The sequence below is a fragment of the Ictalurus furcatus genome, chromosome 3 (genome assembly GCF_023375685.1).
Source record: "Ictalurus furcatus strain D&B chromosome 3, Billie_1.0, whole genome shotgun sequence".
NCBI classification, from domain to species: domain Eukaryota; kingdom Metazoa; phylum Chordata; class Actinopteri; order Siluriformes; family Ictaluridae; genus Ictalurus; species Ictalurus furcatus.
In genome coordinates, this window is record NC_071257.1 from 17,828,469 (window position 1) to 17,854,988 (window position 26,520).

General features: G+C 38.8%; 2 protein-coding genes across 3 annotated transcripts; one reads left to right on the top strand and one right to left on the bottom strand.

Annotated features, from left to right (window-relative positions):
* Position 1: 1 nt before the first annotated feature.
* On the bottom strand, positions 2-12,421 carry dhx57 (DEAH (Asp-Glu-Ala-Asp/His) box polypeptide 57). Of its 2 annotated transcripts, XM_053621205.1 has the most exons (23): positions 11,972-12,421; positions 11,384-11,778; positions 11,052-11,249; positions 9,102-9,997; positions 7,296-7,483; positions 7,050-7,171; positions 6,769-6,964; positions 6,193-6,317; positions 5,965-6,098; positions 5,812-5,866; positions 4,966-5,174; positions 4,638-4,754; positions 4,415-4,511; positions 4,156-4,329; positions 3,825-4,025; positions 1,889-2,165; positions 1,711-1,806; positions 1,481-1,564; positions 1,243-1,380; positions 994-1,068; positions 771-905; positions 496-696; positions 2-363 (listed from the first exon to the last, which is right to left on the bottom strand). In XM_053621205.1, the coding sequence occupies exons 2-23, from the start codon at positions 11,773-11,775 to the stop codon at positions 220-222; spliced, it is 4,254 nt and encodes a 1,417-aa protein (XP_053477180.1). In that variant the 5' UTR covers positions 11,776-11,778; positions 11,972-12,421; the 3' UTR covers positions 2-219. The 2 variants fall into 2 exon arrangements, with proteins under 2 accessions (XP_053477180.1, XP_053477179.1); XM_053621204.1 differs by lacking the exons at positions 2-363; positions 496-696; positions 771-905; positions 994-1,068 and having other exon boundaries at positions 1,246-1,386; positions 1,487-1,564.
* Positions 12,422-15,800: 3,379 nt separating this feature from the next.
* On the top strand, positions 15,801-20,900 carry cisd1 (CDGSH iron sulfur domain 1). The gene is made up of 3 exons (XM_053621212.1): positions 15,801-16,071; positions 16,528-16,733; positions 19,644-20,900. Exons 1-3 carry the CDS (start codon positions 16,044-16,046, stop codon positions 19,731-19,733), a joined length of 324 nt encoding a protein of 107 aa, XP_053477187.1. The 5' UTR covers positions 15,801-16,043; the 3' UTR covers positions 19,734-20,900.
* Positions 20,901-26,520: the final 5,620 nt, after the last annotated feature.

Genomic DNA, 26,520 nt, shown 5'->3' on the forward strand with positions numbered 1-26,520 from the left:
ATACCTTTGTAAGTCCTTTTTTATGCACATGCATCCAATATGGACTCGAATCCAAATTACAGCTCATGTGTTAATCACATATGGGGTGAATCAGTATTTTCCAGTTAACTATAAAAAATAATGCTGTGTGATACAAAAGGCATACTTGGTGAATATGATGCTTAATTACTTTGCATGTGATGCAGATGGATGTGAGAAATATGTGAACGATCATGCGTGTTACTGGGTTGAGATAAGAGATACTATGGTGTGTATGATGCGGGAGCCTCGTGGGCAGGTGATCAAGTCCATGCTGGGGTTCTTGATTTTTTCCTCCAGGAGCTGGTCAAGCTCCCAACGCAGCTCCTTCACCAACTCAGCAACCTATATGGACCAAAAAAAAACCCCAAACACTGATTCCTGATGATCAGTACCATTTTTTCTTTATGTTTTGTCTACAGCTGAAGCGAATGTATCACACACACAGACACTAACTCTGAGAATGAGCTCTCTTACTTCATGTGAGGCAGCAGTGAATCGAATCCAGCCATCATCCAGAGAGATGATGAACTCGCCATGTTGTAGGTCCACAGTGACCTGCCCCCCACCGAATAGCACCATTGGATACACACATACCATACTGCAATCTCGGATAAACACACGGCTGGTCTTCACTTTCTCGTGGTAAACCAGGTATGGACTGTCATAATGACGCACCTGTACAGAAGAAAAACAGCGAGTGAAGCCAGTCTGCTTAACATATGAAATCATCTGGAAGAGTGGCATGTTACCATAAAGTTGACGGACGAAGGATGGATGTGAACTGCTCCATCGTTTTTAGTGAGGAAGCGGAGTTCCTCAGCTTTAGGCTGCATCTTCACAGTCCCTTTACTTGTCATCTTATACTTTCCCTGTGGAGCTCGCACCTACCAGACACACAAGCACATTTCACAGGAAAATGCACAAAGCATAATGCTGATCACTTGAGGGAAAAAAAGTGTTAAGGACACTTACCTGGACAACATTGGGGTACAAGGCTGCACACAACATTGCCGACATCAGTTTTGTGTTATCAGAGTTTAGATTTGCCTTTTAGAGAGACAGACACACAGCAAAAGTATGTTTATTAGCTTGGCTTTGTGTCAGTAATGGCCAAATTCAGCATCATTCTAACATTTATACAACACTTTCTATCCCAAGCACCAACTGCCCTTTCTTCCTTTCAAAAGAGACATATCTTAATAAGCATGCACAAAGTATTACCTCATAGCCTGTAGCCTCCAGCACACCATCTGTTCCTTTAGAGTTCATCCTCTCTATGTTTCTGACCTTCAGTCCATCCTTTACAAAGCCAATATCAGAGAGGAGCTCTGCAAACTGCCTCTTCAGACATGCTATTTCCTATAAGTCAAATACATACGCAAATATCCTTAATTTCAAGAGCAATTCTGCTTAAAAAAATACATTTTAAATGAATTAACCAGCTGGTGGCTATACTTGCCTGTAGTCCCCGGATAGACAGGAAGTTCTCTCTGCAGTACCAATAGCCAGCCTGTGAACCATTCTGTGCTGCAGTACACCAACCCTATCACACACACAAACAACGATTACATAATCACTCGTGTATTTCAGGTGCAACAGATATTAAGCCATCACAATTTGCTGAATTACTTATAATATAATAAATATTATATAAATATAAAAACCATTTTTTGCAGGAATCACAACAACCTTGTATGCCTGTAGCACAGCAAGATGGTCACTGTTGGCGAGGGAAAAGCTGAGTTTCCTTTCATTAGCCTCCTCTCTTTTATCCCATGGAGAGACCTGAGAAAGAGATACAGTAGAACGATGATGAAAGAGGAGGACTGCAGAACTGAAGTCAGAACATAAGCTAATACTTGCTTACGAATGGGCTCTTAAAGGCCAGGCTAGCAGCGATGGTGAGGGCTGGGTCCAGGCAGCGGAAGATGGCACCCAGCAGCATCAACTTTCCAATGCGCACGTCCACGGGAAGGCAGGCGAGATGCCAACCAAGAGGAGTGAGACACTCAGCTTCAGTAAGTGCACCAAGAGCACAGAGTCTCTGCTTAGCTGCATCCAGACTGCCTTGTGCTGGAGGTTCTATGAGCCGAGAAAACACAGAGTGCAGGGGAGACTTGGAGAACACCTCCAACACTTTAATCCTAAAACAGAAGAGAACAGGGGCTATGTAATAAATATAGATTTATATACATACACATATACATTCATTCATCTTCAGTAACTTCTATACACTCATTCAATATACACTCATCCACTTTAATAGGAACACCTTCTCATTTATGCAGTTATCCAATCAGCCAATCACTTGGCAGCAGCACAATGCATAAAATCATGCAGATACAGGTCAAGAGCTTCGGTTAATGTTCACATACAACATCAGAATGGGGGAAAAAGTGTGATATCTGTGACTTTAACCTTGGCATGTTTGTGGGTACCAGATGGACCAGGTCTTTTTCCAGACTTTAACTGTCCATTTTCGGTGAGCTGGTGCCCATGATGGTCTCAGATTCCTGTTCTTGGCTGACAAGAGTGGAACCTGATGTTGTCTTCTGCTGTTGTAGCCCAACCACCTCAAAGTTCAATGTTTTGTGAATGCTGAGATACTTTTCTGCTCACCACGGTTGTAAAAAGTGATTATTTGAGTTACTATAGACTTCCTGTCAATTCAGACCAGTCTGCTCATTCTCCTGTGATCTCTCTCATCAACAAGGTGTTTCAACCTGCAGACCCTCTGCTCACAGGATGTTTTTTATTTTTCACACCATTCTGTGTAAACTCTAGAGACTGTTGTGTGTGAAATTCAGATCAGCAGTTTCTGAAATACTCAAAACAGCCCATAAAACCAGCAAACCAGCATAGCCCATCCACCTACTGGCACGTTTTGGGTAAGTGGGAGGAAACAGGAGAACCTGGTGGAAACCCACCCTGATATAGAGAAAACATGCAAAATTCCACAGACTGCAACCCGAAATCAAGATTAAATTATAAATGTAATGGTAATAAAAATTACAGTGTGGTATACAAAGTGACTTGTATAGACTTTTGGTGCTAAAAGGCTATTCAGATTTACAATGATTTTACTCATCCTTTCTACTCAGCTTTGCAGAAGCTGCCATAGTAAAGTATCTGTGAGGAGATTATTTAAGCACAGTTATGGAAGGAGTCTCCAGTGTTAGGGTGTTCTAAAATTCAGAGGTAAAGCAGTTCTATAAGAACAGTCAGCTGGTTTCTTGGTAACATGATAAGCTACATTTTTGTCTTATGCCTTTTTATTGTCTTATGCCTTATGTCTTTTTGTCTCATTTTTGTCTTAACTTCAAGTAAGAGAAAAAAAAAGAAAGGCTGGTGAGGGAATGAAGTAAGTAATCAACTTGTTTTGCGGTCATTAAATGGATAAAATGTACGAAGTGTCGTTCTTTAAAGCATAAATGATGTAATCAGTGGCAAGTTGTTGTGGTATAAAAGTAACAAAACATTTCAGGATGTGCTGATCTTGGAAAATAATTCAGGATGGTAACATTCAGGATCACGCCTCTGCATTTTTCATTATTTTCCTATAACAGCATGCCCTGTCGTGTTTTATTCCCTGTACATCTATGTATTACTGCATATTGTGTCTGATGCCTACTTGTTCCAGGATAATACAAGTATTCATTTTAAGGCTATTTAGTATTCCTACCCATATGCCATTCACCTTCAATTTCAATATATTGTGTTGATTGGTATATGGGTTAAGAAGACTAGTGGAACACTGCTGAAAAGCCACAGGAGATTCTGTGAAACTTGAACCACCCACATACCTGAGGCAGAGCTGCTCCAGTGGCACTCTCTGGATTTCAGGCAGCTGCTGTTGGCTTAGGTGGTGAGTGAAGCGATGGCTGGTGAACAGATGGAAGCAGACTCCAGAGGCCACACGGCCGGCTCTGCCTCTCCTCTGCAAAGCGTTAGCACGAGACACCCAGACATCCTCCAAACTCTCCATACTGCGACTGGCATCATACCTGAACATACACAGACCATATAAATAACAATGTATGCTTACAGTACAATACAACTCATGAATTGTCTTCCACAAGGTTGCTCAACTCCAGTCCTGGAGGGCCATGTACTGTAGCATTTCCAACCTCTTACCTCTTCTCTTTCATTCTGCCGGAGTCAATGACGTATACTACATCATCAATGGTTACTGACGTCTCTGCAATGTTGGTAGAGATGATGATTTTGGTCACACCCTCTGGTGGCCATGTAAACACTGCTTGCTGCTCCTCGTTGGACAGAGAGGAGTGAAGTGGGTACACCACACACCTATAAACATTACACAAAATTCTTCAGACATCTTATCACAGAATGCTTAATTAATTGTTACAGTTATGTCTGTATGTATATATACTTCTTAGTTCTTCTGTTGTTAAACATCCTATTGGCTTGTAGCTGTTCATATAACTGCTTTATTTCAGCTAATCCAGGCAAGAAGACCAGAACAGCACCTACACAAACACAGAAGAAAAAAAGCCAAGGAATGAAAGTTCATGCTATCTGCCTCCAAAACTCCCCCCATCAATGTGTCAGATCCTGGCATTTCTTATATCCACTACAATAGATGAAATGATTACCTGGAGGATAACTGTGGTCTCTATTTACAATCCACTCTAGTAGACTCTCCACAAGATCCATGTTGATTTTATCCAGGTCCATCGCAGCCAAGGTTTTCACCACAGGTTTTGAGCAAGCTTATGAGTCAAGATGCAAATACAGTACAAACTCATATAGAGTCAACTAGAAGAAGATATTTGGTTTTTGTATATAAATAAATGTTACTGTTCTAGCTCAGTGACCTATACCACAGCACTACAACATGAGTGAAATATTCAGCTACTATCTGTGGTCACTACTTCAAAGTGAAACAGAAATGTTGAAACATGTACTTGTACATCTGCTTACTTGGATATCGGAGTGTGAGCTCCTGCACACTGAGTTGCTGGTCAGGGATGGATTCTTTGACTGCATCTTTCTTTACAAAGGATCTAAATGACCAGCCATCATCAACATCATCCTTCATCACAGAAGACTGTGCTTTCCCAGCCCTTTGATTGGGCGGGCCATTCTGCTTTGCCGAGCGCTGGTATGGGCTGCGATCCTCTATAACATACCTGACACACACATATCAGTATTATGTGTTAAATGTTTGTGAAAATCCAGCTCATTGTCTACCAGTTTAATTTATTTAATTGTTTAGTAGACAATTATGATTTAACATCTGAATATGTGACTATACACTGGCTTGCATATGTATTAACGACTAATTTTTAAAAATAAACCCAAAAGTTATGGAACTCCCTTAATCAATAAACATAAAACACAGACTCAGAGCGTACTGTTTATATTTTATATACAGTATGTTTCAACTTTATTTCTAGTATTTAAACAGTGTTTATGCCTAATCTCATAATTATACACTGAAAAAAAAGTTAACTTAAAATTTCAAGGCAACTTGCTGCACAGCTTTTTTGAGTTAAAAATTGAGTTAAGTGAAGATAAGTTGAGTAAACTCAAAAAAAGCTGTGTAGCAAGTTGACTTGAAATTTTAAGTTAAGTCAACTTTTTTTATTGTTATTTTTACAGTGTACCATTCCGATGTTTATACGAATTGTCTTTTTAATTTTTATTTGTTTTACTTTAGGTAACTTTTGAGATGATAACTGTGTTTTAATCAACTGTGTTGTTTGTCTTCGTCCTATGCAATTTACTGTATATAAAGTTGTATGAAAGGTATTTGCTTTTATTTACCTGGTCATCGCAATTGCGTCTTCAAGGAAAAATTGTTCCACTGGGAAAGTACGTCCTGAAGGTGAATAGTGAAATGTTATTAGTATGAGCGAAATTAATTTCTGAACTGTACACCTAAAATCAGTATATGGATGTACATAAAGGAGTTCTTGCCTGGTATGTGGATGGAGGGGCACTTGTGGAAATACTGGGAGAAGAGATCAGCATTGAGAGTAGCACTCATCAGGATGATCTTCAGGTCAGACCTTTGCAACATCAGATCCTTCAGAACCAGCAACAGAAAGTCACTGGGAGGCAGGAAGTGATGCAGATGTCACAAAGTGCTCATTATATTGGTGTGTCTATGTGTACGTGTGTGACTATGCGCACAGTTTCGCTCACCTCTCCTCTGTGCGTTCATGAACCTCATCTACTATGATGTGTGTCACTCCACTGAGCTGAGCGTCACCTTCTAGCCTGCGCAACAAGACTCCAGTGGTGCAGAACAGCAGCCTAGTGCAGGAGGACTGGACACACATGCATATACAGAGGGTTGCCAGTTTCAGCAAAATTTCTATCCCCAAAACTGCACAAAACTCCCCAATACTAGCCTAAAATTTTTGGGTATTGGGAAAGGGAGACACAGTTTTCTTCTTTTTCTCAGTCTTTGCTTGGGAAACAATCTTTGTAATATATTTTACAACTGAAATGGTACTATACATAGTAGATAGACTGACAGCACGATCACTATCCCGTTGTCTGCCACAGCCTATGTTTGCATAAACTGATAATATACTGTAATTCTCATTATTTGGTTTGCAGGTGCAGACAATTTTAAAATAGCCTAATCGTGTAAAATACGTGACCCCGGCAACCCTGCATACACAGTTTGTATAGCTCTTATTTAATACCACATAGATATGATGCCAGAGATACAAGTTATGTACTTTTGTGTATATGTGTGAGAGAGATATTTACTCGGACAGTCTCCAAACGGATCTGGTATCCAGTAGAGTGGCCCAGAGTCTCGGCCCGTTCCTGAGCAACCCTGGTTGCCACGGCGATTGCAGAGATACGGCGTGGCTGAGTGCATACGATGTTGGCTACGCTCTCCCCTCGTCCACTCAGAGAGTCATCCAGGATAAACTGAGGAATCTGAGTGGTCTTACCACACCTGAGATTAAGCACACACCTCACTGAAGGCTTTTCTCCCACACTGACACAACCAGTAACACAACATGGCATATTTTCCATCATACCCAGTCATCCCACTGATCACCAGAACCTGATTCTTCTCCAGAGCATCTAGGATGTTCCTTCTCTTCTCCCACACAGGCAGTTTGACCCTCTGTTCCTGCATTGACACATAGCGCCTGGAAGACTAGCAGAGACACAATATACAGGATGTATTTTCCTGGTTCCAGGCATACAGATACAAACTCTCTGTAGCGATCAAAGTTAGTGAGGTGGGTAAAAAATGACTGATCGCTAGTAAAAGCTGTTACCGGTTTTCTCCTGAATTCTCTACAAAGCTTCTTGTTCTCTTGCAGCACCTCTTCAGCTCTTGCCTCACTTTTTTTCTCCATCCTCTTTCTAAAGTTCACATAGCTCTCATTCTCTATGGGAACACTTTCTTCAGCATCATCATCATCATCTTGCTCATCTTCGAAATCTTCCGTGTTGTGTTTGTCTCCTGTAGTAATACACACGACAGCTACCATATACGTATAGTTAAGCCTACAAGCATTGCAGGATATAATGCCTACACTAAAAATAAGACCGGACATTAAAGTAATAGATGTGTCCGAAGCAGAAGGCAACTGTTTTGATAAACTGCTGCTTCATGAGTCAGTGTTCTAGAAGGCACCATTTTAATAGCTATATAGATCCCTGTAAACGCATTGAGATGTGCTTCAGTAATACGTCATGTCGCTAAGATACAGAAACATGCTCATGTCTACTAGCCACAAAAGCTCAGTTAGGCCAAATGGAATAACTACAGGGTGTCCCAAAAGTCTCCATACATAGAGGAAATGAACACTTTTTAGCAAAATGTCTTCCAAACTTTCTCATACTTAGTTTATATTTATATATTTTTTCAGATAGCCTTTAAGAATCTGGGAAGCTGTCACAAGGTTGCGATGGACTTTAACAGGAAACATGGCAAGCACATCACACACGATACTGTTCCCAAACTGGGAGCTAAAGTTGGGAGAGATGACTCCATGTGTGTTTACAAAGAAATGGCAATCATGTACATTTTGCTATAAAGTGTTCATTATCCCCATGTATGGAATCTTTTAGGACATCCTGTAATTTCATAGCACTATTCTGTGATTGCACCAGCTACCTATCATCAAAAATTCAATCTTAAGTAAAAAAAACATAAATCAAATTTAAAAAACTGATCTCAACCCTACTGAACACTTTTGGGATGAACTGGAAAGCACACCCAGGCATTCCCAATCTTCTGGCCATATAGTGTATGTATTATATAGGATAAATGTATGCTGCTTTCAAAAATCATCCAGACGGAGAGATCTGAGCAGGCAGAATTATATGCAAACTTCTGACTGGATAACTCTGTGTTCAATCATCAACCTTATGCTTGTCATTATTATTACTATTATTATTATTATTATTATTATTATTATTATTACTACATACTTGTGTAAAGGTAATTATTTACAAATGTTTATGATAATTTTAGGGGATTGCAGTTAATTATCATGTCCACATTCAAAGTTTTTTTTTGTATATAAATATACCATTTATTCTCAATTTCTTTATTGATATAATCACATTTCTGCAAAATCACATTTTAATGCTTATTCTCAGTCACACGGTTTATTCTATGAACTATGATTAACCATATTTAGTCATGGAACAGAATAATATTTCATGGAGTTGCAGATGGTCCACTCTCACTGTAACACATGCTTTAGATAACGAGATTTAGCACATTAGTATAGACGTACATTATTTATTCATAGTTTTGCTATAGTACATTTTTTATTATTATTCAGTAGTCTATTTGTGTATTTTACTAATAGGTTTTATAATGGTCTAGTTCTTTTGTGCTACAGTTTCCCTTTCTCTTAAAAGGCTAACAGAAATTAATATCCCTGTTTAATGTCCTTTTATGTGAATTATATTATTATATGTATTTTATGAATGTGGCATTAAGTCAACAGATCAGACAATTCAATTAGTAATTGCAATTACACACGAGAATTCTCAGGTAACATTTCATAATTTCATTTTCTTTCAGACACACTGAATATGATCATCTTAAACAGCAGATTCCTTACCTTCTGTATGCATGACTGAGAGCTCAGTGTTCTGTGCTGCGTTAGTAATTTGCGAAGAAACTGCTGCACTGCTTGGCGTACTGTCGGCTGAGGTGCATTTAGTGCTACGAATTCTTGTTGCAGGAATAGTAGGTGGGGCCAGCACAGGGGGTGGAGCACTATATTTGTGATGTGAAGCTGAAAGGAGCTCTCCGATTGGTCCATCTTCCTCAAGACAGGAGATGAGGGTGTAGACCACAGGCTCACCCTCTTGTGCCGCTGAAAGTGATTGGCCAAAGAGATATTCTGTCACATTAAGGCGTCCTGCTCCAGAGATTGCCTCATTCGTGGTACTGAAGGCAGCTAATGGTGGCTGAAAGGGGTAACAGTTTCCCAGAGGAAAGCGGACCTCCAGCTGGTAAACAGGGGAATCAGTACTGCTAAAACCAGGCTGGCTCGGCCCACATGGGTCTCTGTGATGGCTTGACTCAGTTGGTCTTTGGTGTTTGAAATGACAGTGCTTCCCAAATTTACATCCTGATCCCTTTAAGTAGAATTTACACACCTGAATGGATGAAGACCCTTTCACCTGTCCTTCCTTAGTCAACTCTGAGGTGAGGCTACGGACCTCAGTCCTCCACAGCGGATCCAGATGGATGGTCCAGACACGGCCACTGATTCTCTCGCAGAAGCGCTCTCCATAAATGGCAGTTAAAGCAATAGCTTCCTCCTGGCGCAGGGCCATGCATTCTTCATATGATGGAGGGTCAGGTACCTGAAGGTCAAGAGCAGTCGAGCCAAAACGTTCAGTGAACATCTGAGAGAGAAGGAGCTCCAGTGTTGCTCCGACTTCCCCTTGCCCTCTGCTCTCTGCTGCTTCCAGCGCTCGCCTGCTACGCTCACGGTCAAAGCCATATCTAAGATAAGCAAATGTAAAACCATTGTTTAGCACCCTAGAAATGAATTCATCGGACAAAGTTAAACACTTGTATTGTACAAGATTCAGTTTCCATTGCTTCTACATAACTCAAATCAACCATATTAACTTAGTATAACATAACACATCAGAGTGAAAAAAACAAAGAGATGGCTGCTCAGAAATTCTACCAGTCCGTACAAATGCTTGATTTTGCTGTGGATTTTTTCAAAATTTGCTATGCGACTTGCAGAGATTTTTGTGCTTTTTTGGTGAAATTGCAATTGCATGAAATTGTTTTGCACGGCCTTTGACAGTGATGTTTGTTGGTAAACGAGACCTTTTAGCTGTACTCATGTTCAACATATGTGAACCAAAGAGGGCCTTGATTGAATGCACATTGTGATGATGTCACGTGATGCGTCTTGGCCCAAATAGGCGGAAAATCTGCAGTAATTTTGAAAAATTGCAAGCTGATCCGAATATGGTGGAGTTTGCCTGATTTTGCGTTAATTTCTGCAACCGCAAAATCCTGGAGGGACTGTTCTACTTAGAGATGTTCATCTGCTCGCATTTGGATGTCTTTCAGATATAAAAGTCAGCTATGCTAATTATTTGTTGCGGTCCGTCCTGGAAAATGATGTGGAATGTTTAATAAGTACACGATAGGAATTAAAACCCGACTTTGTACTAAGTACTTTAACTTTTGAAGCTGCTGCTGTTACCTGAGGTTGTTTATTTTGTTTCAGCAAATTTTAAGTTCCCAACAGGCAACTATGAGTTTAACAAACGTGAATATTTTTTACACGTCAGAGTTGTGTAATTATTGTAATTCTATTACAGTATTAGTCTGTCCAGCATCTTAAACCAGCGATGAGAGAGTCCTTATCACAATAATACAGATTAAATAAGATTTTGTTTCTTGAATTCAGTTCTCATTAAATTACAAATCTTGGTTAACGGTTAATATATTGATTATGGCCAATGCAGTATCTTAAAATGTTAAAATACACAGATGAACTCTTTACAAAGAAAGGCACAGTGGCAATGAGTACCTGCAGAGTGTGCCTATGGCAAACAGGGAAATAACAGGTTCTGGTTTGGCTGATGTTTCTTCCTCATTATCTTCTTCATAGACACCTTCTGTGCACGCGATACCATCATCCTGCGTGATCCAGAACTGACCTTCCTCACGATGGTCCAGCTCATCATACTCCTCCTCCTCCTCTTCCTCTCCCTCATAGTCTGAGCCACTGCGTAAAAAAAAACAAATAAAACAACATCAATGAGCGTCTGTGCAATGTGAATTCAAACAAGGGACTTGACCATTATGACCATTAAATTAGCTATTAACAGTTGACAGATACATGTCCATACAGCCACTAACCTGTCTGGAGTGGTATACTCCTGACTCTGAAGTTCTTTCAATAATTCCTTTACTTGTAGCCGATTTTCTGATGTCATATGTATCTTCTGTAGGGGCAGCTTGAATTGGTCAAATCTACCCTGATCCCGCCTTTCCTCGCTCTGCCTGGAGCCTTCTCTGGAGCTGCCTCTTCCCCTTCCTCTACTGTCCCCATGCCCTCTACTTGTAAAAGCGCCTCGTCCTCTGCCTTTAGAAGGAGGTTTGATGGAGCGACCTGGTCCAAGATCCAGGTTAAAATCATCATCGTCATCCAAGCCACTGAATGCTTTCCTTCCTCCTCCTCCTCTACCTCCACCACTCTTATTAAAGCGTCCTCCACCCCGGTTGGGTTTTGCTCTCCTTCTCCCACTCATCTCCTTAACAGCAAGTAAGACAGAGAGACAGAGACAGAGTATTTGAAAGACAGGACTTTTTCAGTAAATATAGTGTAAGGGAAATTATTCATTTTTACTTATTCATAGTTTTGTTCTTTTTATGTTCATCTGAGGATAACGCCTAAGAAGGCCATGTGATCTCACTGAGATCAGTACAGAATGTTTATCTGCTTACAGAGACACAAACATGTTCTTCTGTTCAAGGTTCATCTGCACATCTTCTAAGATCCTGAAACAAAGCCTGTTTGAACTGCCTCAAACCGCTTCTTATGGGTACACAGAAGTGTGTCATGCTCTGCGTTTCATATATATATTTATAGTAGTGGTTCAGCACAAATGCTTTAGAGTGCTCTCGTTATTCTATCCTGCTTTCTTCTATCCTGTATTAACTATCTTTCTGTAATAAACCTTTTTACTTTTTACGAGGATGAGTCTGTGAGTGTTGTCTAATTTCCACTACAATTTGGCGTCTGCTGGCTGGGCTGCGCGAGTCTTTTCAGCTTTTCTGGACAACAAGCAAACCGGAGGACGCCCGTAGAAAAGTTTCACCCTGAAGGCCGTATTGACACGAAGGTGGTTTGCCCTTTATTACGCAGAGCGAAAGACCGATGCAGCCTTACCACTGACTGGTAGGAATCTTCAAGAATTTAGAATTTTAATTAGAATTTTATGAAGTCATTGTGTATTGCTGTCTGTATGGAAGGGAGTCAATGATATAAGAAATGTGTGTATTACATTGAGAGAAGTATTACATGGAGCGATTTCTTATAAGAAGTTCCAGGAACTTTGCCTCTGCTATGGCAGAGATATTGGTCTTTCTTTGACCACAGCTTCAAAACTAAGATATTTACTGACAGGTATATATATATATATATATATATATATATATATATATATATATATATATATATATATATATATATATATATATATATTAGAGAGAGAGAGAGAGAGAGAGAGATAATAACAGTAAAAATATTTGCTAACGGAAACAGTCCGGTTCGAGCAATAAATAAGTAAAGAGAGTACTTATTAAGAAGCGGAAGAGGCGCAGTATTTTTGAGGCGGGTTATTATCAAGTGGCATGCCCCATTGACTCATTCCATCATATCAGCGGTACATGATACATTTGGCAAATTTAACACACAAGTAAATTTTACAGAGAAAAATTTAATGAAAAAAAGAGAAGAAATTATTTTTAAAAAAAAAGAAGGGAAGAGAAAACTGTAAGTCCTACCAAACTGCTGTATGTGGACTCGCCCTCACAGGTAAACTCTTTTACATTCTTAAGGTTGCTCTATTGAACCTATAGGTTATATGATTAATTGAATGTCTAGAGATTTGGCACACATTTTGAACCTTTTCTGTCTGTGCATGAGAATGCCTATTCACTTGATTTTCAGAGCAGGTTAAATTGATTAAAACTGAAAGTTATAGAAGCTGTAAAAATAAAAATAAAAATAAAATAAAATAAAATATGGGGAAAACATGTAGCAAAGCACATCCTGAGACACATGCTATGGTATGTACAGGGTGCTCATATGTTGATCCTAATATCACATTTATGCGAGTGAATTATGGGGAAGGACATTTGAACCAATATGATGCATGGGTTAAAGAATGTGCTTTCCCATTAAAAGGTAGTTTTAGTCTCAGATAATATCCATGACAATAGGGAACTGCTCTCCTTCATCTGCCCCATATCACATGATGTTCCTCAGGGTTCCATCTTGGGTCCTTTGTTGTTTTCCCTTTATATGCTTCCCCTGGGTTCAATTTTTCGGAACTATAAGATCATTATAGTAAATAAAGTCATTATTTTAGGCCCAGTTAGTTCCTCTTTCCCTCAATACACATAAATATGTCAAAAATATTGGAGTTATTTTTGACTCAAACTTACAGTTTGATAGACAAATTAGTGCTGTTGTTAAGGGAAGCTTCTTTTGTTTAAGGTCTATTACAAAGTTAAAACACTTTCTCTCTACAAAAGACTTAGAAACCGTGATTCATGCTCTTATTATGTCATAGTTGGACGATTGTAATTCTCTGTATGTTGGCCTTCCTCAACCTGCTTTAGCTCACCTGCAGCTTGTGCAAAATGCAGCAGCTAGAATTTAACATGGACTGAAGAGAGGAATCATACTTCCCCTGTTTTGGCATCTCTTCATTGGCTTCCTGTCAAGCTTAGAAATGTTTTTAAAATGATTATTTATGTATACAAAGCTCTTTCTGGTCTTGCTCCACTGTACATTACTGACCTTCTTCACCCTTTACTCTCCTACCAGAACAGTAAGATCCTGTAATCAACTTCTTCCCTCTATGCCCTGTTGTCGTACTAAGAGAAAAGGGTGATCGAGCCTTTTCTGTGGTTGGTCCCAAACTCTGGAACAGTCTCCCCTTTCACGTGAGGTCCACTCCGCCTTTAGTTATTTTTTAACCCTTGGTGCGTCTTTATGGACATTTTTGTCTTTTTAATTTTTTTTTTTAGTCATTATGTCTGTGTTAACGCAAACAGCATAAATTTTGCAAAATATGTGCATTTTTATTGGAATTTTAATATTTCACCCTCATTTGCTTTCATAAATCTATTTTAAACTAGGTCCACAAAAATAATTAGGACCTTAAGGACAAAAGTGTCCCCAGTGAAACCCATTCAAATGTTTAATCCCAGTGACGTTTAAGCATAAAATCATACATTCTGTGTTAATACCGTTTTATTTTGTTGACAAGGTTTCAAAACATTTAATTTTTTTTAATTTTCTGAAATGTGTACTATTTTCTCAGTTTTAGCCTGTGGGGAAAATACATGCTATTCCTTTTTTTCTGATTCTGTTGTATTATAGAGTGCTGCAGACCAACTGAATAAATGATGCAGCTATAATTGTGTGGGTGTGTGCTTATGGATATCGGAGTTGTGGTTTGTGTTTGTTTATGTATGTACTGAAAATTGTGTGTGTGAGAAAGAAAGAAATTATATTGTACTGGAAATCACAAATCCCACCGAGTCGATGCATACGAGTCAAGAAGGTTACTGAGCTTTGAAGATGTTTGCATTATGTAAACAACCCGAAATTTAAAGGGTTAAAATTCTGAAAATGAATGAATGTTTAGTATTTATGATCAGAACTGATGCTGGTAAAAAATCAAAGTCAGGGAAGGTGGAAAAAAACCCATTAATATATATAATATTTCTTTGACAGTTTTTTGACATGGACATTTTTGTCCTCTATGGACCTGTGTGTAACTTTTATAATTGACAAGGGTTAAATATTCTCTTAAAACTTATTTTTATTCTTTGTCTTATGATGTTATTTAATGTGATGTTATTTGATGTTTTGTACAGCACTTTGGATCAACTACTGTTGTCTTTAAACCTGCTTTATGATAATAAACTGATCAGTTGGAACGACTGTGAGAGGAAATAAAACACACTTTGAATGTAGCTGAGAACCCCAGCATGCGATGCAGAGCCATAATAAAACATCTCACTGGCATGACCACAAAAATACATTTTACAGAGATTACCGACAAAACAATTATCAACTACCAATCAATACTGAGATTCTTTTTTACTAGATCGAGATTTTAGTAACATCAACTATTTATAAAATACCAGAGGAAATATGAATAGATACTTACAAATCATATCGAGCAATAAACAGATCAGCGGTTGCAATGAGTGGAATACAAGTTTCGGCACCGGCATTAATATTGCTTCCGGTTCACACACGTAAACCCGAAATTCAAAATAAGAGTCATTTTGTATCAAAATTTGGCTTTCATTCCTTATGTAACGGGTTGTTGCTGAATTATAACCCCCCCCCCCCCCCCCAATTTTATAATACGCGTTTCAGTCAGAGGATTTGTTTATTTAAATCATTCTAACTATCCTGACACTGCTACATCTGACCGAATAAAGTCCACCTCCGCTTCAAAGTCCTTTCTAAAAGCACGACACTCAACTGTGTGGAAATTATTTGGCATACACTTTATACCACTTCAGATAGTTGCGTATTACGCATTTACTCTAGAGACATCCTACACTCTGGCTCGCTTGCTGGTGAAGATTGTTGAGAAAGTGGGCTGGGGAACTTCAGTTGAGCTGGTGTCGTATGCGCATTTGGGTGCAGAATTGATTCGCTTGAACTATCCACCCACTGCTTGGAGGAGCTTTAAAATATGGGTCATAAGTCATTCAAAAAGGATACTTGGTAGTCTCCTGGGCTGCTTGATTCCTCGACATAGTCATGTGTAGCTCACCAACTTTATCTAAAGGTAATGTTTGCATAATATGTAGCGGTATATCTTTATATAATATGAAATATGTGTAGCCGTACAGGTATCTTGTTAATGACCTATAAGAATTTGGATAACGAGCTGAACCTGTTATGCTGAAGATCGCTGCTCGTGTCTGTCCCATGTACTGTGTGTGTGTCAGTGTGCCTTGTGTAGACAACTTGTTTTTATCAAAAATAACTGCAGCAATCGGGGATATTACTATAGAAAATGTAATTTCGAGTTAGCATGGGTTCGCAGACCTTAGCTTGTTTGGTGACCAAGTGTAAAACTCTATTCAGTTTCGCTAAATCAAAGCAGTATGTGCTTCGTTTATTTGAGCAGTGAAGGACAAGATAGTGTCTGTACGCGAGGTTAAAGAGGAAAGCTGCATATTAATGTTTACATAACAGAGAGCTGAAAAACCCGTAACAGTGCTGTTGTTGTTGTTTACAGGTGAAGTGATTACGGCTCTGGCCGTCACTGCTGGAGCCATGGCCATCGGTTTCCTCATCCACAAAAAAATATTTTCCAAAGCCAAATGCGTGAAACCAAAAGTAAACCTGGACCTTCAGAAAGACAACCCCAAAGTGGTGCATGCTTTCGATATTGAGGACCTGGGTGATAAGGCTGTCTACTGCAGATGTTGGAGATCTAAGAAGGTAATACTGTACATAGGAAATCAGGCAAAAACCTGACTCTGAGTTGTGCTAAAATGGTTTAATACGGTCCACTCAGTTTTCAAGCCCTGCCTTATAAAGTCATGGGTGTTTTCAGAAGTTCTGGGGACGGAAATTAACAAACAAAAAACAATAAATATCCCCCTGCTGAAAAAACAACCCAATAGGAACTCTCATAGAATTTGTAGTGGTTTTAATAGTTATAATATGAATTGTATTAGTTTTAATGGAAACTGTTATGGTCCCTGTGGCTCTCTACTAGTGATTTTTTTGCCTTCTATTGGTGGCATGTTATGTCTAGTGGATACCATTAAGGACCAGTAATGGTTTTAACGGTTAGCTGAATGTTTGTAATGGTATTTGTAGTGGAAACCATTAGAATTTCTGTGATGGTTTCTGTTGTTGTTTTCCAGCAAGGCCTGCATGATGCATTAATTGAAAGCCTGTTTTCAATTCAGTTCAATTAATTTTTTTTTGAATAGCGCTTTTAACAATGGACATTGTCTCAAAGCAGCTTTACAGAAACATATAAACACAGGATACAGATTTTAAATGTGTGAATTTATCCCTATTGAGCAAGCCGGTGGCAAGGGAAAAACTCCCTAAGATGAAATGAGGAAGAAACCTTGAGAGGAACCAGACTCAGAAGGGAACCCATCCTCATCTGGGTAACAACGGATAGTGTGAAAGTAAAAGAGCATTATGGTTTTAACATGAAGTCTGTTTGTTGAACTAGTCCACTGTTCACCAAAGGAGACCTGAGTGCAAAACTGCTTGTGGTAATTGCAGTTCAAGTGGTACCATACTAAGCAATCTCCAGGCTGTAGCCTCCAGTTGATGAGTTTCATCCAGAGATAGGGCATCAGGATGGATCAGGCAGGGCCGGAGAGCAGAAAGGGTCAGGATCGCTGGCATCTCCATAAAATCATGTGTGGCTCCACCTTCCACTGAAAAAATAATACTTCAGTTTAAACCAGCAGCTTTCTAAAACTACACAAATAATAGGATGATGGTTTACATCATCTACATCATCCAACATCAAAAAAAAAAAGAAAGAAAAGAAACCAAAGGGCTCAGGCACAGGTTGATAAACTTGAATACTGGTGCTTACAGCCAGTATAACAATTTGTACTTTGTATATTCACATGTGCCACAATATAGTTATTGTAAATTAATGTAAATGTAAACAGAAAAAGAGGTAAAGAATTCGCACATGCTTTGATCAGTGGTGGTTCAACAGTTAAACCTCTGGGTTACTGATCAGAATCTCGGGAGTTCGTGCCCCATCACTGCCAGGCTGCTACTGTTTGGCCCTTGTGTAAGGCCTTAACCATATCTGCTCCAGGGGTGCTGTATCATGGTAGACAATGAGCTCTGACCCCAGCTTCCTAGCAAACTGGGATATGCAAAGAAAAGAATTTTGCTGTAATGTATATGTGACAAATATATACTTCTTCATAAGTAGTGGCCTTCCAGATACAAGAGTTTTATCATACAGGAAATATTTTATTACAGACACCACCTTCACTGTCAATAGGGCTAAACAGATACTTTTAGAAAGTGTTTGGAGCAGTTGAATGCATGCATATTATGAAACGAATGCATCTTATTTTACTCTTATGTCAGGATAATGCGTGTTTGCATGCATACATACAGTATCTTAGAAAGTACACTGCAACTTGACCTCCTCCTTAAACAACTTAGAACATGGCACCTTTTGTTTGAACCCACCTGGTTTTCAAGTGATCAAAAGTATTAGACCATGTGACTGACAGGTATTTCTTGTTGCCCAGGTGATCACTGTTAGATTGATTGTTTAAACAATTAATACCTCCGAATGTCTACTTTTGGTTTGAGCCCTGTGATTCATCTGTGAATACTGCATTTGCTGTTAAAAAGGATAAAGCTACACGAAGACCACAGAGCTAACTATGGGAGAAAAAGCCATTCTGAATTGTCTCGAAAAAAGAAAGAAACCACTGGTGTACTAAGTACCAGACATCAAACAGTTCGGCCAAGGAAGTGAGAGCTGTGAAAAACCCCCCAAAACAGCTGTCAGTGACATCACCAACAGCCTCCACAGGGCAGGGGTGAAGGTATCACAATCTACTGTTCGAAGAAGACTTGGAGAGCAGAAATATAGAAGTCATACCACAATACGTTTTGGAAGCAAGATTAACCTCTACCGAAGTGATGGAAAGGCCAGAGTGTGGAGAAAAAGGATCTGCCCGTGGTCCAAAACATACAAACTCATCGGTCAAGCATGGAGTTGTTGTCATGGCTTGGGCTTGCATGGGTGCTTCTGAAACAGGCTAACTAATCTTTCTTGATGATGTAACTCATGATGGTTAGGTTTTAAACTGTTCAAGTCAGTCACCAAACCTTAACCCACCTGAGCATGCATTTCACCTCCTTTAGAGGAGACTGAAGCGAGAGACCCCCCAAAACAAACAACTGAAAGAAGCTGCAATAATTCTGGAAAAGCATCACAAAGAAGATTTAACACATCTAGATCAGGAAATAAAACTTCAAATTCATCTAGCATCTTATTCATCTTCTGATGTCAAACCCAAATATCTTCAGTGTATAGCAAAAACAAAAGAATTGGGCTTGCCGTTTCAATACTTTTGGAGGGTATTGAATATGTATGTAAGGGATACATATTCAATACCCTTTGTAACTCAAACCCATTATACCACCTTCTTATCATACCTCAGTATTATTGATCCTTTCTTATTTCATTTTAGTTTATTTCCTTATCAGTTTCTTCTACTTCTGTATATAGTGTTCTCTGCATGTTACATGTGCACTCACCAAGTTAAAATGCCTCATATGTAACATCTGGCAAAATAAAAACTAACTCTGAACTTTTTTTGTGTGTTTGTTTTTCAGTTTCCGTACTGTGATGGTGCTCATGCAAAACACAATCAAGAGACTGGAGACAATGTGGGCCCTCTGATCATTAAAAGGAAGGATGCATGAGTTTGAGAGTTGCTATCCCATTGAAGCACTGACAGAGATTAGTATACATTTGCCTCACATGTGTGACTAAACTTGTCATGATTTTAGGGTCTCTTATCATAGCTGCCTATGTCTGAATGTGTCATGGTCTTATTCGCGATTCTCTTGTCTTGGTGCAGGTGTATATATTGAGAAATATATTTTTTTCCCAAAAGTTCAATAATTACATTTGAATCTTGATGTTAGTGATGAAATTAGCACTACCTTTGTCTGATTCTTTTTCGGATACTTCGCTGCTTCTCAGCTGATTGCGAGGCTTGGTGAAATTGCAGTAACTGATGTTGACAAAAGCACTTAAGTGTGAATGTGGCATGACAGCGTGTACATTTGAAAGCTATGAAAATAAATGAACAAAGAGTACATGAACTGTAGGGAAAGAGTGAATGTGTTTGTTTGAATCTGGATCTGAATCACAGTTTGTACATTTCTCTGCTGAATGTCCCATGCTGTAATCTTATCCAAACACACAAGAGCAAGCAAGTCACAAAATGGAAAATTTATTTCTTGTTTAGGCTAAAGTACAAATCTTAGTTGTGTTTTTCAGCATGAAAAAAACCCTCTGAGTTATGAAAAATAGGATTTAACACAAACATTAAGCAGTGAAGATGTATATTATAGGAACACCATTTTGTTCCTGTAATATACCAGGATATGATTTTAGTGTAATAGAAATTTGTTAATTATGATATGTATGAATGACACTGATTGTTTCAAATAAGCATAGGAGTCTTTTGAATGTTGTCATTAAACAAAGCTGTGACCTTAAATACTTAAACTTCTTAATTAGGAGTGAGTAAATATCAATAAGTAATGGCGGTGCAGTGTGTTCGAAATCTTATTTTGCTATGATCTTACTACAAGAATAAATTTACTGGTTAACACTTGATTTAACATTTGACAAATGTGCTTCTGTGATGTTTGATAGATTGTCCAATTGTCTCTGGTTTTCCAGTAAATGCTCTTCACATTTTTGTGATGATTCTGTGACACACATTCTGTGTAATCTGTACTACTTATCCTCTCACTGCTGCAGTCATTCTTTTGTATATTCCCTCTGTTGATAATAGACTTCCATTTGCTGTATTATGTTTACATCAGCAATAAATCTATAATATCTATCTATGACAATCACATTGCACATGGCACAGAGTAATTTTAATACAATGTTTACTTTTCACTTGAAAGTGTTAAGATGCAAAGTACTTTTAGATATAGATTCATAGAAAGCACCACATGTTTATGAAATATCAATACCAAGCCCTCAAGGGCCAAGACAAGGTAGTAGCTTGGAAGCTATGCTCATACATGCATAGTAATTATATGTGTAAAATGTTTCAAAAAATGGCAAAATTAAGATTTAGGACAGCACTGGTTAAAGTTGTAAATGATCTCTGTTAGATTCTGATTTTATCTTAGTGTGATTATGAAGCAGGGTGTTTATTAGCCAGTATGTTTTCTGACTAGTGTACAAGTGTACTTCAATTCACCATTTGGTTGCTGGCATTTCCCCATCATCTGAGAACCTATGAATATTTAACACTTAGTCTCCCAGCCTGTCTACTTGACACCAAAATGCTTTGTTCTGTACCAAATATAACTTCTTGCCATTGCATGAGTAAGCAGAGGTAGATCATACATTAGCCTAACACGAGCCTAGATGGCCTTTCAGTTTTCTCGTGTCAGTTTGACAATAATTTGAGTGAATACAGATGCCAATCTCTTTGAAACTCATGTAGATATGCAAACATACTAGGGCAGACTTCTTTTATCTCAATGTATAACACTGTAAAGAATGTTCCTAAGAAACATAATGGCATTATATGAGGCAAAATTACATCACTGTATTATATAAGTATTTCAGTCTTTAATAGAGCTAGAACATTTGACCATGTTTTTCCTATCTTATTTACACTATACTGGCTACATTGGATAGTAAAATTCCATATTGATTAAGTAAGGAATAACACGATGGACTGTGCTTTTATGTGAACATAATACACAGTGTGATACAGTTCAATGGCAAGTAGAAGTGTACTTCCCCAAAATGTATTATTTTTGTATAACTCCATGGTATAACTATAATGTATTAGAATGAGTTCATTAATATTAACTAATTGTTCATGTCACAGCCAGAACTACTGTCTGAGCCATGCTGTTATGCAAAAATAATGCACACATATCCTCCCAGGCATGGAATGCGCTTCCAAGTAATGTTCAGGACAAAATTTCAAACTTCATGTTTTGGATGAAACATACTTATTTATTCAGATATTCTGCTAGCAGCAAAGGTACAGATCTGGTTGTTCATGGATACAGAGGTAAGGTAAACTGGGTAAACTGTCAGTTGGGCTTTACATGTACTCCTGCTGTCTGATGCGCCAAAATCCTGACACTCTTGTTAAGCCGTGGTCCCGGCAACCCTCAGGAACGGCTTGACATCCTAATACATCTCTCCTGCTCTGCTTCTCCTGCTTTGTTGTCTTGAAGCTATTTGAACTTGTGATTCAGATCGGATGATTGGATTGCACCTGGATACCCTAGAGACCTGCATTATAGTTAAAAACTTCCAACTGCAGTGAATAAATGCTGCAGTAAATTTATGCTCACCTCATCTCTGGACTCACAGACATTCACAGTATGCTCATACCATGCATTCTGTATCCTTTCAACACATTAGCTGCTGTTTGCCTTTTATATATTATATATATATATATATTTATATATATATATATATATATATATATATATATATATATATATATATATATATTATATGAGTATACTGTAATAATCAAACTCCCACTATCTTCTGTCACCCAGAGGAGTATATGGTCTCTTTTGATGCTCCTCTTAAGGTTTCCCAACTGACTTCCTTCTTTCCCCTCTCAGAGACTGATGTCTCTAAACTTCTCCTCTCTAGCCATCCCACAACCTGTCCTCTTGACCCTGTCCCTTCTCACCTTCTTCAGTCCATCTCTCCCACACTATTACCTGCACTCACACACATCTTTAACACATCGCTCTCTACTGGCACATAACCTACCTCATTTAAGCAAGCCCGGGTTACCCCACTGCTTAAAAAACCATCACTCAACCCTGCTATAGTTGACAACTACAGACCTGTTTCCCTACTCCCTTTTCTTTCGAAAACTCTTGAAAGAGCCGTTTTTAATCAACTCTCAAATTTTCTCACACAGAACAACCTCCTGGACACCAAGCAGTCGGGCTTCAAGAGCAGCCACTCCACGGAGACTGCTCTGCTTTCCGTCACTGAAGCCTTACAACTAGCAAGAGCAACCTCTAGATCATCTGTCCTCATCCTACTTGACCTCTCTGCTGCTTTCGACACTGTGAACCATCAGATCCTCCTGTCAACTCTCTCCAGCCTGGGCATCACTGGAACGGTTCTGCGCTGGGTGGAATCCTATCTCTCTGACAGATCCTTCAAGGTATCATGGAGGGGAGGTATTTCTGAAACTCAGCAACTCACAACTGGCGTTCCACAGGGGTCAGTTCTGGGTCCACTCCTCTTTTCTATCTACACTACATCTCTAGGGCAGGTGATTGAGTCTTATGGCTTCTCATATCATTGCTATGCTGATGACACCCAGCTCCATTTGTCCTTCCAGCCTGACGATCCATCCGTCTCTGCACGCATCTCTGCTTGCCTTTCGGACATCTCGGTCTGGATGAAGGAAAACCATCTTAAACTTAACCTGGCAAAATCTGAGCTTCTCGTGATCCCAGCCTGTCCCTCAATCAACCACAACCTCACTGTACAGCTCGGCTCACTCACACTCATGCCAACCAGGATGGCCAGGAACCTTGGGGTGATTCTTGATGACGGCTTGACCTTTACAGACCATATCTCAGCAACTGCAAGGTCCTGTAGGTTCATCCTTTACAACATCAAGAAAATCCGACCCTACATCACCAAACAGGCTACACACAGATACTAGTCCAGGCTCTTGTTATCTCTAAACTGGACTACTGCAACTCACTGCTTTCAGGCCTCCCAGCCAGCTCCATCAAACCCCTTGAGATGATTCAGAATGCTGCAGCGTGCCTCGTCTTCAACCAGTCCAAGAGAACCCATGTCACACGCCTCTTCATCTCCCTCCACTGGCTTCCTGTAGCTGCCCACATCAAGTTCAAGGCCTTGATGCTCACCTACAAGACCTTGTCAGGAACAGCACCCTCCTACCTCAACTCTCTCCTGAAGGCCTACGTTCCCTCTCGCAATCTGCGATCGATTAGCGACCGACGTTTAGCAGTTCCAACTCAGCGTGGCACAAGGTCTCTTTCCAGAACCTTCACACTAACTGTTCCTCAGTTGTGAATGCACTTCCAATCTCAATCCGGACTGCAGAATCTCTCACCATCTTCAAAAAACAGCAAAAGACCCACCACTTCCATGAACACCTAACCAACTCATAATAAAAAAAAAAAATGCACTTACACCTCTACTCTGCACTTTGCTTTTTCTGGAATTCAATTAATAGATCTTGTATGGTAGCACTTCTTGTATTGTTCTCTGCTTGATATATCGCTTTGCTTGTATCTTTCTCATTTGTAAGTCGCTTTGGATAAAAGCGTCTGCTAAGTGAATAAATGTAAATGTAAATGTTTCTTCCTCCTGTCCTCTCATGGGGGTTTCTTTGTCACTGTTGCCTATGGCTTGCTAATTAACGATCTATATCTAAACTGTGATTTCTGTAATGCTGACTGTGTCAATTGTTACAAGCTCCGAACTTATAAAACTGAATATAAAACTCATAAAACTGAACTTATAAAACGTATAAAACTAAATGGAATTTCCTGAATTGTATATTAATGGAGCAGTTTTTCATTTTCATGGCCCTCTGTTGCCAACACTGCAACTGCTGTGTAAACACATATACCCCTTACTCCTAACCTTCCTGACCCTGCTGTTAAAACTACTTATGCGTTATGGGTTTCCTTTTAGGGAAGAAAGAGGTGGAGCTCTGTGTGTGTATTTTTTTAATAAACATGAATGGCATGGTGAGAATTAACTTCAAAGGTATCCATGATTGCAGACAATAACTTCAGTTGCAATGAGCTCAATGATGCTTACAACACAAACTGTGGAGGTCCACAAACGGTCAAAAGAATGTAAAATTTGAAGCAGCAAGTATGTCAATTTGGTAGTTAGTAATTTTTTATGTCTCAAATTGTGCCACAGTTGCCGTTCTATAGTCTCTATATTCTCTATAAGTTTGTGAAACCTTTATTATTTTCTATATCTCTGCATATATATGATCTAAAACATCAACAGAAGTCCTCAAGGTAGTTAAATGAGATTATAAATAAATTAAACAAATGAGACAAAAAATATTATACTTGGTCATTTATTTATTGAGGAAAATGATCCAATATTACATGTATGTGAATGGCAAAATTATGTGAACCTTTGCTTTCAGTATCTGGTGTGCAGCAGTAACTGCAACTAAACGTTTCCGGTAACTGTTGATCAGTCCTGCACGTCGGCTTGGGGGAATTTTAGCCCATTTCTCAGTACAGAACAGATCAGTTTCTCCTGAGATAAAAGCAGTAAGTCACTTCTGAGTCATACCAATTGTGCACCTGTACCAACATGATAGATCAAGGTTCTTCAAATCTGGCCCTTGTGGTCCACTCTTCTGCAGAGTTTATCTCTAACCGTAATCAAACACACCTGAATAAGACAACCAAGGTCTTCAGGATTACTAAAAAAAAATACAGCCAGGTGAGTTTGGAGATTGGAGCCAATATCAAATGTAGTAACATTTTAGACCTCATTGACCAGCACAAGCTATTATATGTCAATCATAAACATCATTACTGTAAAATACTGTTAATTTTTATTGTTTGTTATGCTTATATTACATATGTTCAATTCTCAAAATGCATGAATAAAGTAGGCTTTTCCCCAGATTTTTACTGGCTCTAGCTCTGTAACCATTGGAATCTGTAACTCAAAATACAGTTTTACAGCAGAATACTACTCAATATGACACTAGCCTAAAGTTGGCTTGACACTGGACGTTCGATATTGACAGATATGCGGAAATTAAGGGACCGTCTCTAAAGTTACATACGACATTGTTAAACACGATTCTAACTTCAACAGCATTTGAAGGGAATGACTTACAGTCCTATAATCAACTGTAAAGTGTTTCTGTAGGTGTCAGCTATAACACACACATTTTAGATTTGTGATATTTATTAAAATAAGCTATTAAATCATATGTAAATTAGATATGAATTTCACTACCAAACGGGCCCATACACAAAATATACCATAATTTAAGGCTCAATAGCATTTGAAGGGAATGATGTACAGTCACAAAACCAACTGTAAAATGTTTGACTAGGTGTCAGGTATGACACACACCTTTTAGATTTTTGATATTTAACCCTACAATGCACGAACTAAAAAAACCTTCACGAATGTGTAAAAGGGATCAAAATGGCCCATACTGGATTGAATGGTTTTCTTCAAAAAATAGATGTCCTATTAGTGAAATAATTAAAAGAACTGATAATACATGAATGTTTTAATATTTCAAACATTTTTATTTGTTTTCTTTTTATTTATTTATGTACATGTTTAGATTGTGGATGGGAGCCAAAGGAATTCAAAATTATTTATGTAGGCAGCACTTCCAGTCAACCTTTTGAGCCCTCAACTTCCCTGTCACAAGAATAATCCTGGTCCTTACTTTACTCTGTACCATTCTGCTTATTG